Source organism: Kryptolebias marmoratus, linkage group LG12 (genome assembly GCF_001649575.2).
Source record: "Kryptolebias marmoratus isolate JLee-2015 linkage group LG12, ASM164957v2, whole genome shotgun sequence".
NCBI classification, from domain to species: domain Eukaryota; kingdom Metazoa; phylum Chordata; class Actinopteri; order Cyprinodontiformes; family Rivulidae; genus Kryptolebias; species Kryptolebias marmoratus.
In genome coordinates, this window is record NC_051441.1 from 21,928,421 (window position 1) to 21,942,143 (window position 13,723).

The 13,723-nt window shown below is 37.9% G+C and overlaps 1 protein-coding gene across 1 annotated transcript in view; it reads left to right on the top strand.

Moving 5' to 3' along the window:
• LOC108228367 (guanine nucleotide-binding protein subunit alpha-13) overlaps window positions 1-13,723 on the top strand; it is a gene marked incomplete at its 5' end in the record, with an annotated part of 23,604 nt that overhangs the window by 6,808 nt on the left and 3,073 nt on the right. Inside the window, 2 exon segments of the mRNA XM_037978580.1 lie at window positions 3,647-3,697; window positions 10,118-10,318. Of these exon segments, the coding sequence (XP_037834508.1) occupies window positions 3,647-3,697; window positions 10,118-10,318 (252 nt within the window).

The following is a 13,723-nucleotide window of genomic DNA, read 5'->3' on the forward strand; positions in this document are numbered from 1 at the left end:
GTATGCTAACTGCTGCTAACAGAGCTCACAGAGCTAGTTCTGCTGCTTAACAACTTTAAGACTAAACACAAAACCCTATTCAGCAGATTCTAACCTGCAGTGAGTAAAACATGCCCCCCAAAACGGTAATGGAGTAGCAGAAAGAAGGTTTGCAGTGAGGAAGAGGAGCCGTAGCTTCTTCATCATCATACCGATTAGTTGTATTTAAATTTTTTTTTTTTTTTTTTTTTTTTTTTTTTTTTGTTGTTTTTTTAACGGAGCGGACGGAGCGATGACTTATATTTGGGACGGAGCAGCAAACGCGCTGCAGCAAACGCGCTGCGGGTGACGTCACCGCTTCTGCGACAACGTTAGTGACGCATAAATTGCGCGACACATATCGATAATGGCTTTTGTTGCCAACGCTTTTAATTATCGAATTTTATCGATTTTATCGATTCGTTGTTGCAGCCCTAATGTCAATAATATCTCTCTTCTGTTTGAACAGAAAATAGGCAGCATTTTTAATTACTGTAATCAAAATACATTTAGGCTGTAACAAACAACTTTTTTGTTAATTTCACTTTAGTATTTATTAGTTTTTCTTTTACTTCCCAAAAACTATATCATTTTTGAGAAACAGTTGTTTATAAGTCTGAAAAACGGTAAAATGCTTGTTTGGGTAGCCATGAGCCAAACCCAAACAAAGACTTCTGTCTCTTTCTCCATACTCCGTGCTCTATGACTGATTCCACGACTGATAAGATACTAACTATTAGACAGAACATCACTTCAATAATGATTGGACTATCCATTTAAGACTCTGTAGAACCTGTGAGCAACATAAGTTGCAAAACAAAGAAGAAATTTGATTCAGGTTATCTAACATTTGTATTCAGTTGTTTCATGGCAACAGAAGAGCAAAGACTGCCTATAGGGCACATTCTATCTATAGTTGTTTTGTGCATAGTGGTGACAGATCAGGTTCTTTTTTCATCTAAATCTCTCGATTGGCTCCACCAGAGAGAAACTGTGATCAACCAATCTTAAACTACAGTCAGTGCTGAGAATCTCTTATTCAATCTTGAGCAGGAATCTGAAACTGAAACCTAAAGAACTCCATCTGTGTTATATAGAACTGGTTTGGCTTTTTAGCAAAAACACCATTTATATGCAAAGTTTGCATCGATAAGGGTTGCACACCGGATGTCAACACCACTAAAGTTTTCCATTATACTGATTCAACTGTTTACTCTTTTAATAAGAGAACCGAGACAAAACGGTTTTTGTTTAGAAAAGTAGTAGTAGGTACAATTACTTTAGAATTATAAGTAAATTATAATTAATATACAGTCCCTAAAAGTGTTGGAACAAAGTCAGAAAACTTTAATAATCCAGAGGGGCAATTACTTTCTGCATTTTCTCCATTTATTTAAGAAAAGTGAATAGTATAAGTAGTAAACGGGCACCAATCAGTCAACATAAACATACCAGTGACACTGTGCAATAGCTCTAGTCTTCCAGATTACCTTTTCCTCCCAAAAGAAGTTCAGGTCTTCCTGATGGGTTATAATAATTTTAGAGCAAACTTTAACAGTGCCATGCAAATTATTATTCTCCTTGACAGACAACCCTTCAAACTAACACACACAAGAGAATGGTAACAAACACTCAGTGAAACTGGTAAAAAAAAAATTGCACAGCATACACTATATTGCCAAAAGTATTCACTCACCCATTCAAAGAATGGGTCGCTCTGAGGAGCTCAGTGAATTCCAGCATGGAACTGTGATAGGATGCCATCTGTGCGGTTGTGAATATTTTCACTAGTCAATATTCCACAGTCAACTGTAAGTGGTATTATAACAAAATGGAAGTGATTGGGAACAACAGGACCTCAGCCATGAAGTGTTTGGCCACATAAAATCCCAGAGTGGGCTCAGCAGGTCTGCAGAGTCAGCAGCTACAGACCTCCAGACTTCATGTGGCCTTCAGATCAGCTCATGAACAATGTGTGGAGAGCTTCATGGAACGGGTTTCTGTGGCAGAGCAGCTGCATCCAAGCCTTACTTCACCAAGTGCACTGCAAGGCTTCAGGTGCAGAGGTGTAAAACATTCTGCCACTGGACTCTAGAGCAGTGGAGACATGTTCTCTGGAGTTAAAACACTCTTCTCTGTCTGGCTATCTGATGGATGAGTCGAGGTTTGGTGGTTTCTAAGAGAACCGTGTTTATCTGACTTTATTGTTCCAAGTGTAAAGTTTGGTAGAGAGGGGATAATGATGTGGGGTTGTTTTTCAGGAGTTTAGTTTTTAATCTGTCTCAAATTTGCAATAAACTCACAATCAGGCATTAGCAATTTGATTTTGCGTCAATTTCCATGATCACGGAATCCCAAAAAAACTAAAGGGACATTTTGGACAATTCCATGCTCCCAACTTTATGAAAACAGATGGGGATGGCCCCTCCCTGTTCCAACATGACTGAGCACCAGGGCACAAAATAAGGTCTATAAAGACACAGATGAGTGAGTTTGGTGTGGAAGAACTTGTCTGGCCTGCATAGAGTCCTGACCTCAACCTGATAAAACACCTTTGGGATGAATTAAAGGAGAGACTGTGAGCCAGGCCTTCTGTCCAACATCAGTGTCTGACCTCACGAATGAGCTTCTGGAAGAATGGTCAAATATTCCCATAAACACTCCTAAACCTTGTGGAAAGCCTTCCCAGAAGAGTTGAAGCTCTTACAGCTACAAAGGATGGGCCAACATCATATTAAACCGTATGGATTAAGAATGGGATGGCACTCAAGTTCAGATGCGTGTGAAGGGAGGTGAGTGAATACTTTTGGTAATATAGTTTATCTGTGCAGACACCAAAGTTATTGAGCCTCCTCAATAGGTAAACTCCTCTTACATTGGTTCTGCAAACTGTAAATGGCACCGAATGTCTCCCCTCAGGTTTATCATTTATTGAGGTGGGACCAACAATAAAAACCAGAGTCTGTCTGTGGGTAAAAAAACAAACATCTGTGAAACTGAGAGAAGGGAGAACCTCCGAGCTATTTCACAAACATTGTCCAGAGTCAGTCTGACCATTGACTCATGATGTTCAGCCCCCTTTCTTATATCTATGCATTAAAATTAAACTAACTATAAATTAACATTTTATTTACTATAATTACATTCTATTATTCTACCTATTACGTATTTATTATTATGCATTGTGATATTATTTAGGCAGCAAAAAATATAGCAATTTCTTTTTTTTTTTTAAATAAAAGCGAAAAAATCCTGGTATATGGTACATTCACACACCAAATAATAGTTTGGGTCTCAGGACGTTAAATTAGCTTTACCTCCTTGACATCTGAAATCTGATCAGAAATGGTGTTTGTTTTACATGTTCCAGTATTTTTTATTTTTGTAGGACTGATTTCACAGTGCAATTAAGCTATTTTTCTCTGTTTTGTAACTTGCAAAATTAAAAAAGTTTTTTAAATTATTCTTCTTTGTAAAGAAGAATAATTTATAAAGACCATGATTGATTTATGACAGGAATAAAAGCATAAAACATCCAAGGGGTGAATATTTTTATAGACACTGTTCTTTCAGTTTAGGACTACGTTACATTTGACATTAAATTTGTCTTTCTTCTGTTTGTCCTCAGGGAGAGTCAGTCAAGTATTTCCTGGACAATTTGGAAAAACTTGGACAGTCGGTAAGTCCCTCCCCCAACAGGCAGAATGGCTGGTGGAGCTAATGGGTGCGGTTTGTTGAAAAGAGAAGTGAAAGTGTCATCTTCCTGTCCTTGGGCAAGACTTCACACCGATTTGGGACTGTGTGCTCACTTTTTACCACATAGCTGCTTGTTTGTAGCAAGTATTACAAGTAACGTTTCAAGACGTACCACAAAAACACTATCACTGAGCAATGTAATGATAACATAAAGCTTGGTGTTGCGGTTTTACAAATATGCAGCCAAAACGTTTAGAAGCTCAGAAAAATGTATTTTAAACTTTGTAATCAGAAATGAGAACAGATAGTGTAAAAGCTAAATAGAAATGGACATGATATAGTTTTATGACAGATAAATGACTATAAAAGTGAAGCCAAGATGTCTGATTGTTCACTGTGGTCAATCATAGTCTTATTTTAAGACATCAGGGATAAATTCTGACTGTAAGACCAGTCTGTGAGCCTCCTGTAGTCGACAGAGAGCACTCGTACTTTCTCACACTTGTTGCTGACTTGCAGTGACTCAAACAGTTTTATGTGATGGTATCAAGAGGGCGTTTAATCACAGCTGCTGGATGTTATAAGGACATTTCAAACATTTTGAAGTGGGATTTTCTGGAAATGTAATGATCCATTAATATCTTACCTGTTATAGATGGCTTTTTTGAACAACATCTGTTTGGAGAAATAGGTTAAATTGACCAGAGTTCTGCAAAAAGCTGAATGTATCGTTCTGACTTTGGGGACAGAGAGCAGATTTGATCCAGATGACCTCAGGGGTCTTGATGGTTCATGATGCAACAGAACATCAGAGATGTATTTTGGACTCTTAAAGTTTAGTGCTTTGTAAACCAGGAACAAGATTTCAAAATCAGTTCTCAGAGTAACAGGAAGTAAGCGTAAAGACCTCAGAACTTGACTGATGTGATCGACAGCAGTATTCTGGATCAGCTGTAGCTGTCTGGCAGATTTCTTTAGGAGAACCAGTAAATACTCTGTTACAGTAGTAAAGTCTGCTGAATAGAAAAATGCCTGAACAAGTTTTAAAAAGGCATTAAACTGGCACTGAAAAACATTGCTTTTGAATGGCTAAAGTCTATCCGGCTAACTTCATGTTTTCTTCATGCAGTAAAAATTTTCCTAACAATTGGTGCAAGGGGGTGCTACAGCAGTTTGTCAGGGATGTGTTCAGTGACCAGAAAAATATCAAATTTTTGAGCGTTGATCGGCCAACCACCAGTCTTTCCCATTTAGGCTGAATATTGTCTGGTGCCAGTCACAAGCCAATTTCCAGGTGTATTTTTAAGCAGAAGTAATGGCTTGCATTGTTGCTTTTAAATAAAAACAAATAAATCATGACACATTTTTCAATTTTTGTTTTAATACAATGAACCAGCATTAGGTTATCATGCTGTAAGAATCTTGTTCTGGTACATGCCATGTCCTGCCATTCATGAACTTCTTCATGAATCACTTTCCTATTTTTTCACACACCAGTGAATGTCAATTTGCAGATCAAGGGCAATGTGAGGATCAGTGTTTTGCCCAAGGACACTTTGTAGTAGAGTATGCTGGAGTCAAACTGACGACCACCTCCTGTCTCCTGAGCCACAACGTCCAATGGTGTCCTCAAGGCATAGCTACTAGGGTTGGTGCCAAAATCAGTTCTCGATTTGAATGACCAGATTGTTTCAGAGGTTCAGCTAACTTTTTAATGATAATCCAGACAGAATGATAGATCTGAACACCAAGTGCCTGCCTTCACAGTCCAGTGTTGCTCAGATCATTTGGACTTCCAGTGTGGTCCAGTAGTGGATCTTAGGAGCTAGCTCAGAGTTGTGTTCCTACAGCCCTTCATTTGTTTATGTGCTCTGGTATTTCAGGAATGCAGAAGGTTCAACAGGGATGTCCCAAACCAGCAGTGTGTGTACTGATTTTGTTTGCGTAACAATACTTTGCAGTTCTTTAAATGTTAGGTTCGGGTCTTTTAGAACTCATTCATATGTTGGACACTAAAACGTAATCTTTTTTTAATTTTTATCAACAACTGCATTGGAAGGTCATTTATAAGACATTCATAGTATTACAATCAAATGAAAAGTGATGCAAATTATTTTTGTAGTGAGAGCAAATGCAACTAGAACTGCAAGCAGTTATCACCACGGTTCAAACCCCTTGGTGCATGTCTTCCCCCCCACTCCAAAAACAAAAAAACTGCTCCAACCCTCAAAAAATACACCACAAAACAGGACCTTTTGCCAGCAGCAGTCCTAACTCATTTTAATTTTAAAAGAAAGGCAATTGAAGATGAGGACGGTTAACACATTTATTTTTATATTTAAAAAAAAATAAATGTGTTAACCTTGAAAATAGCACTACCTAGAGGTGGACATGTGTTCCTCTTTACCATGGAGTACTAGAGCAGGTACTCTATCTAATCTGGATACTACTTTTTCAAAATTGTTCAAGGCTTCTTAAAAGGTGGATCAAAATCCCAGCTGCCATTTGTCCCCATGGTAACAGGAAGCCATTGTAGGTCAATATAACTAAATAGCCCATATGGGCCTGAAAATATAAAAAAATTCACCAAAAATCGCAAGTTTGTCAAACAATTCTGAAAGTATTATCTGATGATTTGCTATTTGTTGTGTACAACCAGTTTTTTTTCAAGCCCCTCCAGGTAACAATTAGTTAAAAGGAAAAACATAATCATATTGTGTGTATAAAATGAAATTAAATAATAAATGCATAATGCTAATGATTGAACTTATTCAAAAAATTAAGAATCAAAGGTTGACAATCAAACCATGACAGAAAACACCCCTGCTGATTTTCATAGTGGTTGGAAAAAGTGGTGCTAATTTACTAGCATTTAGCAGTTTACAAAACTTTTGCACCAAAAAAATAAAATACATTTTTAACAAAACAACAGGTGTTTCAGTTTCGGAGAAGATAAAAATGAACAAGTATGTCCAGTAAATGTTAGCTCTGTAGGACAAATGTGTGTTTAAAAGAAAATAAAACTTTTTTTTAGTGTAGCATCCATAAGCCCCACCCACTTTTGCCAATCATTACCATTTTAGAAGGAGGAACTCAGGGTGTGGTCCTACCCAAGTGTAATAAATGTGGTCGGCATGGTTGTTTGTGAGATCTAAATTTTTCACATTGTTAGCGCCCCCTGGAGTTTGGTCATTATAAAATTTGTGACGCAGACTCAAGAGGGCATACAGGACTGATGCTATAAATTTGATGCTTGTTCCTCCTAAAACAAATGAGATATGGCCATTGTCACATTATATTTCATCTCTATCTAGCTAAAACTTGCGTAAACATAACTTGGTCATTTAAAAACAAAACAACTTTTTCAGATTAACTTCTTGTCAGCTACTACTCTAGATGTTTGGAGTTTTACGCTGATCGGATTTGAGCCCTGGGGACAATGTTTAAAAGTTTTGCACAATTTTGCTAATATGCATAAAGTTTACATTTTCAAAGCACACTTATCTGAAGTAAAAATATTCAGTAAACTTTAACAATCAGGGGCCCTAAAGTACTGAATGGTGGGGCTGAGAATTCATGAGTTAAGAGACCAAAAAGTTTCACCTTTATTAGAAGGTTGACAAATGTAGTTTTTATTAGATTTAAAGCAGTTAATGTACTTTATTTTTCCTATGAAACATTTCTTTGAGATGAAAAAGTTATGCCCACTTTCTTGATCTATAAAACCTTTTAGGTCTGACTTCATGGCCATGTCTTGAAGGTCCGTGCCAAATTTCATGAAGATCCGATAAGCGTTTTTACGTAAACATTTTATTTGGTTTATAGCTCCCCCTATGGTTCTGTGTTTGTCAGTTTTGGTCCACTGTCTCCAACAACTGTTTAAATTTAATCTAATCAGCTATTTTTGTTTTTGAGATATAGCAAATGTGTTTTTTGCTAGCTAGCGTTAGATATTTGTTCAGCAGAACTTTGTTTTTTGAAAAAGGACTTGTCCTTGGCAATCAACCTATAAATCTCTGAGAAGTCAAAAGTAGGTTTTGCAAATTTTGCAAAAAACAAAAAGAAATGGGCATGGTCTATACCTTGTGATTAAATACAGTGCAGGGAACATGTAGGTGTAAGTGTTACACACAGAAAGAGGAACAACGTCATTCCAGTACCACCAGTGTTTATTCGTTCTGTAACACAAAACAGAGCTTCAGATAGACGGCAGTACACAATACATTCCTGAGTCTCACCGCTCCTTCTCTGCTTCTGCTGGAAAATGCCTATACCAGCATTCAACCTTCAATAACATATTAATGATGTGCGACAAACAAAATATATTCGAAAATTAATGAATACATTGTCTTCTCTGAAAGCAAAACACTGTTTACAGGCACGATTTTCCACCTCAAAAGACAACAATATATCATCACAGTCGATGACGGAACAACACAACGTAGAGCAGCAGCAACTTAGCTTCCCCGGCTAACCGAACTTTGGCTAATACACACCGATAATATGGTCACCCTTTTTTGGAACTTCAAAAGGCCAACCTGACACTATCATACATCACTGAACATATTATAAACAATCTATGTGTTTAACCTCACCTGTAACACAAACAGAGCTTCAGATAGACGGCAGTACACAATACATTCCTGACTCTCACCGCTCCTTCTCTGCTTCTGCTGTAAAATGCCTAGGAGCGTCAGTCAGTCACTAAACCACTACTGCCATCTATGGGCAGAAATAAGTATTGACCCCTTTTGTGCCTAAAGCAGATGAGGATTGAAAAAATTCAGTGCTTAACCAAAATCTGAGATTTATCCAACATACACAGATGAATAACATATTGAGACTTACGGGTGCCACATAAGACTTTAAATTGTGTGACTTCCAGGGCAAAAGAGAAAAAACTCAGTGATAGGACCCCCTATAGGTTGACATATCTGCATACACAAGCCCTAGTTACCACTATGTAAATGTCATCTCAACACTCCTTGTCATTTATTTATGAAAGTAAAATAAAAAATGGAACACTTTCAATATGGTTCCATGGACCCCTAAAAAGTGGTTGAGAGAGAAGTTAAAACCTAGACTATTCTCATGTTCACAGAGCTGACCAATCTGTACTATTAACAGGTTGTTCATTTCTGAGATTTAGAGGAATAAATTGATTGTTACCATTTGATACTCCCTTTAGAAGAAATATAAAACATGTTTAGTTTTCACAGATTAAAGATTGGGATGTTTACAAGTTTTATTTGTACAACCTCAATTCCAAAAATGTTCCATCCATCCATCCATTTTCTTTACTGTTTTCTCTGTGTAAGGTTGGAGGGAGCTGGTGCCAATTTCCAGCAATAATCATGCAAGAGGCAGGGTACACTCTGGACAAGTCACCAGTCCATCACAGGGACACACAGAGACAACCATTCATGCAGGCAAACCTGCGGTCTTGCTGTGAGGGGCAGCTTTAACCACTGCATAGCCATACACATGTATTTTATTCACAATGGAACGTAGTAAACATATCAAATGTCTAAACTGAGAGTCTGTACTATTTTTAGGAAAAAATTAGGTCGTTTTGGTTTTGAGGGCAGCAAAACAAATGCAACCCCATACCATGAGAGAGGCAGTCTGCTGATAGCAGGCTGGATGGTCCCTCTCCTCTTTAGTATGGAGGATGTGATGCTCAAGGTTTCCAAAAAGAATTCAATTTTTGATTGGTCTGACTTCAGATCAGTTCTCCTCTTTGCCTCAGTCCATTTTAAATGAGCTTTGGTCCAGAGAAGACAGCAGCGTTTCTTTGAGAAATCTCACCCACACACATACACAAAAAAATCTTTCTTTAAACATTTGGTGTTTACTATTAAAACATGGGTTTATGGGATTTACAAATGGTTGCATTCTGTTTTTATTTACATTTTACACAATGTCTAAAGTTTTTCAAAACATTGTAGATAGATTCTAATAAGATTTGTAAGATCACAATCAGGAGAAAGGCCATCTTGATAGGCTCGAACCACAGATTTTGACCAATCAGCTTCCTGTACTGGTGGGGGCAGGGCTGTTTTAGTATGGTGACCATAAACCTGGTTACTCCTCCTTACTGACTAGTTTCATGTGGGGTTGCTGGGTTTGTTTGTTTGGTTAAAGTTTAGTTGTAACTCTTAAAAACAAAGGCTTATTTCAGTCACAAAAAAATATAATTCTTAAAAATGTGCCTTCTAATTTCCAGTTAGTTTATAAGATGGCTTTTATAAAACCATCTGATGTGTCAGGTTAGGTCAACAATTGTTCAAGAAACCTACATTTAAGGTGTTAATAAAACAAAAACAAAAAAAAAATTGTTGAAATTTACAGAAACTGGAAAGTCTTCTTAGATTTAACTTTAAATATATTAATTTGCTTGCAGGATTACCTTCCCAGTCAGCAGGATATCCTTCTGGCCAGAAAACCCACAAAGGGGATCCACGAGTACAACTTTGAGATCAAAAATGTGCCTTTTAAGATGGTGGACGTCGGCGGTCAGCGCTCTGAGAGACGCCGCTGGTTCGAATGCTTCGACTCAGTCACTTCTATCCTCTTCCTTGTTTCTTCTTCTGAATATGACCAGGTGAGTCACCTAAAGCTGCTTATTTCGACCTTTTATGAAGTGATTCTCACTGCGACTGATACTAACTTAGGCACCCTTATTGGTGGTCTGCTGTTATTCTTTTGTTTCTGCCACAACTGTCCATTTGCTACTTCTCTCATAGTTTTGGAAAAACTGGAACAAAAAATATATCAGATTAAATACCTCAACTGGCAATAGTGTCCTCTTACTGAAATTCACATAAAATTCCACTTACCCAACAATGGGGTTTTGGTAAAACAAGTAAGAAAACCCTGCCCTCTTTGGAGCTCTGGAGCTCAGACTTTACAGTAGAAACATCATTCAGTTTAAAAAAGGGACAGAAAGTTGGACCTTATATGACCAAACTAATATTTTGATATCTTTATAGGTTTTTACACAATCACAATTTTAAGTTTGATGATTTTTGCTAATTTTTTTCCACTGAATGATTAACTCAGTGTGATGAGGTCACTCTAACCTTTAAATCGTAGAAACTTATGAACAATTTTTACAAACCTTACACTTTTTATACAGTTTATACATACAAATCCAGAAATGTATTGCGTGGGGCTGAAAGCCGAAGGCAGATAATAATGTTTTGGGCTGTGTGTGCATGCTCAGAGTGGCCAATCGAAAGTGGTCCTGGGTTTATGGGACATGAGGCCCAGTGTTAAATTAATATTGGACAATAATTAAAACAGAGAAGGGACAAAATCATTTTAGTAAGACATTATTGTGTATTCAGTGGGTGGGTATGTATTTTGAGTCTTTTTATAACTACTTCTCAGTAGTTGAAGTTTTTAATTTCACATTTGCGCATGAAAGCACTGTGGGGTTTGTTAAAAAAGCTGAAGTTACTGAAGTGAAGCATTTTGATTTGAATTAAAAAGCAACTAATAGAGTGTAAAAAGCATGATTTTCCTCTCTAGCATTGACACTTCCTGGTTGTTTTGGTTTATCATTTTTTTGTGTTTGCATGATGCACGTGTACATCCAGTGATCACAACACTTTGAACCTTTAAGTACATGTAGTAGTAGACCATATGAAGTTCCACTCCTGGAAACAGGCTACAGTTCACACTGGCTCCCCAAAAGTCGACAGTAGGAATTAGAAAAGTATTGCCTGGTCTGGATGCACTGGACTCAAACTGCCTCCACAGTTACCAGATCACAGTCCAGTCAGCACCTCTGGGATGTGCTGGAACGGGAGATTCACATCATGGATGTGCAGCGGACAAATCTGCAGCAACTGTGTGATGCTAACATGTCAATGTAGACCAGAACCTCTCAGGATGTTTCCAACATCTCGTTGAATCTGTACCTTAAAGAACTGAGGCAGTTTTTGATGACAAAAGAGGTCCAACCCAGTACTAGCAAGGTGGAGCTAATAAGTGTACACTCTCTGGATCTTCTGCTTGAGAAGCATCTCTTTAGACAGATGAAATGTATTTAAATGACAGATTTTTATTTAGCGCCTTCGATCATTGTAAAAGGAAGTCTCAGATTCATAATGGACTTTTTTTGTAGGTAACACAAGCATTTTTAGGACAGGTGTGATCTGGTCTGAAACAAACAGCAACCCCCCCCCCGTCTTAATGACAGTGAGGACAAAGAAGACTTTATCAGAAAGCAGGTTGGTGAGGCCGTTGACAGCAGATAAACATGACAAACCTGTAGAAAGATACAGCCAGAAGTTAGAAAGTCTCTGTCAGAAAGAGGAAATACCACAGGAGGAAGAGAGCCATCTCAGGCTGAGATCAAAAGCAGAAGTTTCTGTCTGTAACGTCCTCTTTCTGTCTTCCTGTTTCCACTCAAACCTTTCACAGATGGTCACATGGCTTGTTAAAGGCCTAGCATTCGTTGAAAGAATGCATATTGCCCACCACCTTACATCTCAGAGTTATAAACTCATTGTATGTTGAGTTCAAATGGAGTCACACCTCAAAAACAATATTCTGCACAGTTTCATGTGACGTCACACTCAGGGTGTGTGTTGTTAATAACTTTTAACTCCTGCCACACCAAACTTTAGATTGTCTGTAAAACTGAGTAATGGCCTTTTTAAGTCACTTGGTTGTGGCAGCCATCTTGAGTTGTGATGGCGCTAAATGTTAATGAGTTATAGATGTACATCCAGTGATTACTTTCTGAAAGTTTGATTCAAATTCCCTGATCCATTATTGTTACAAAAGAAGCATGCTGTACAAGCCTCTGTAGATGCTTTGCTAACCCAACAGGCTAAGAGCGGTATTCTCTTTTCTAGACAACAACCATACCAATGCAGTGATAGACACAGCAAGTATTTATCCTTTTGACTAAAGTCAGGTCAGGTCCTCAAATAATCACATCAATAATTGACACTTGTGGTACTTGTTATTTTGATAATAAAAACTCTCCCTACTGATTAAATGCACCTGTCACTATAGACAAGGCCCTGGTAGCACTTAAAACAGTACAATCAGGGAGAGTGCCGGGCCAGATGGCTTGACTGGTTCCACCACGGACTGCTAGACCCTTTCTTAGTAATGTTAGATCATTCTTTTACTACCTCAGTCTCTGAGGGAGGCAGATATCAGAGTTATCTTTAAAAAAGGCAAGGATGCAGACCACTGTTCTAGTTACAGGCCTATTGCTTTATTAAACCAGGATCTTAAGTTACTTTCTAAGATATTAGCAGTACGACTTGAAAAGGTTTTGCCCTCCATAAACAAAGAAGACCAGACAGGATTTATTAGAGGTTCTTAAATATTATTAATATTTGTCAAGCTCTGAACATCGTAAGCTTAGTGATATCATTAGATGCAGTGAAGGTCTTCGACTGTGTAGAATGGCCATACTTGCATCATATTTTATATAGATTTAATTTGGGAGAAACATTTATAAGATGGGTTAAACGTCTGTCTAACAACCCTTTAGCATCAGTTATCACCAACAACTGTAGGTCCAATAGTTTTTCACTATACCGCTCCACTCGACAGGGCTGTCCCCTCAGCCCTGGTGATTGAACCTTTGGCTGCGGCTATCAGGTAAGATCTGTTAATAACAGGAATTGATGCTGGTGGAAATATCTCAGTATGCAGATGACATTTTGTGGTATATAACAGAACCTGCTTCTAGCATTCCTTATCTTATCAAAGTGATCCACCAGCGTTTTCAGGCTACAAAATAAACTTTTTAAAATCTCTTGCAATGCCTATGGGCAGCTTTAGAGAAAGAAGTAATTCTCTTGCACCCTTTCCACTTCGCTGGGCCCTGACCGGTTTTAGGTACCTTGGTATTTATGTCAGCCCCATGTTTCACCAGATGTTTAAGGCTAACTAGAGAAATTGCATTTCCTGCGAAAATGCAGTGTGAATGCTTTTTTGCTGAATGATTTGACTGAAAGCTGCTGAAGAAGCTGAAACT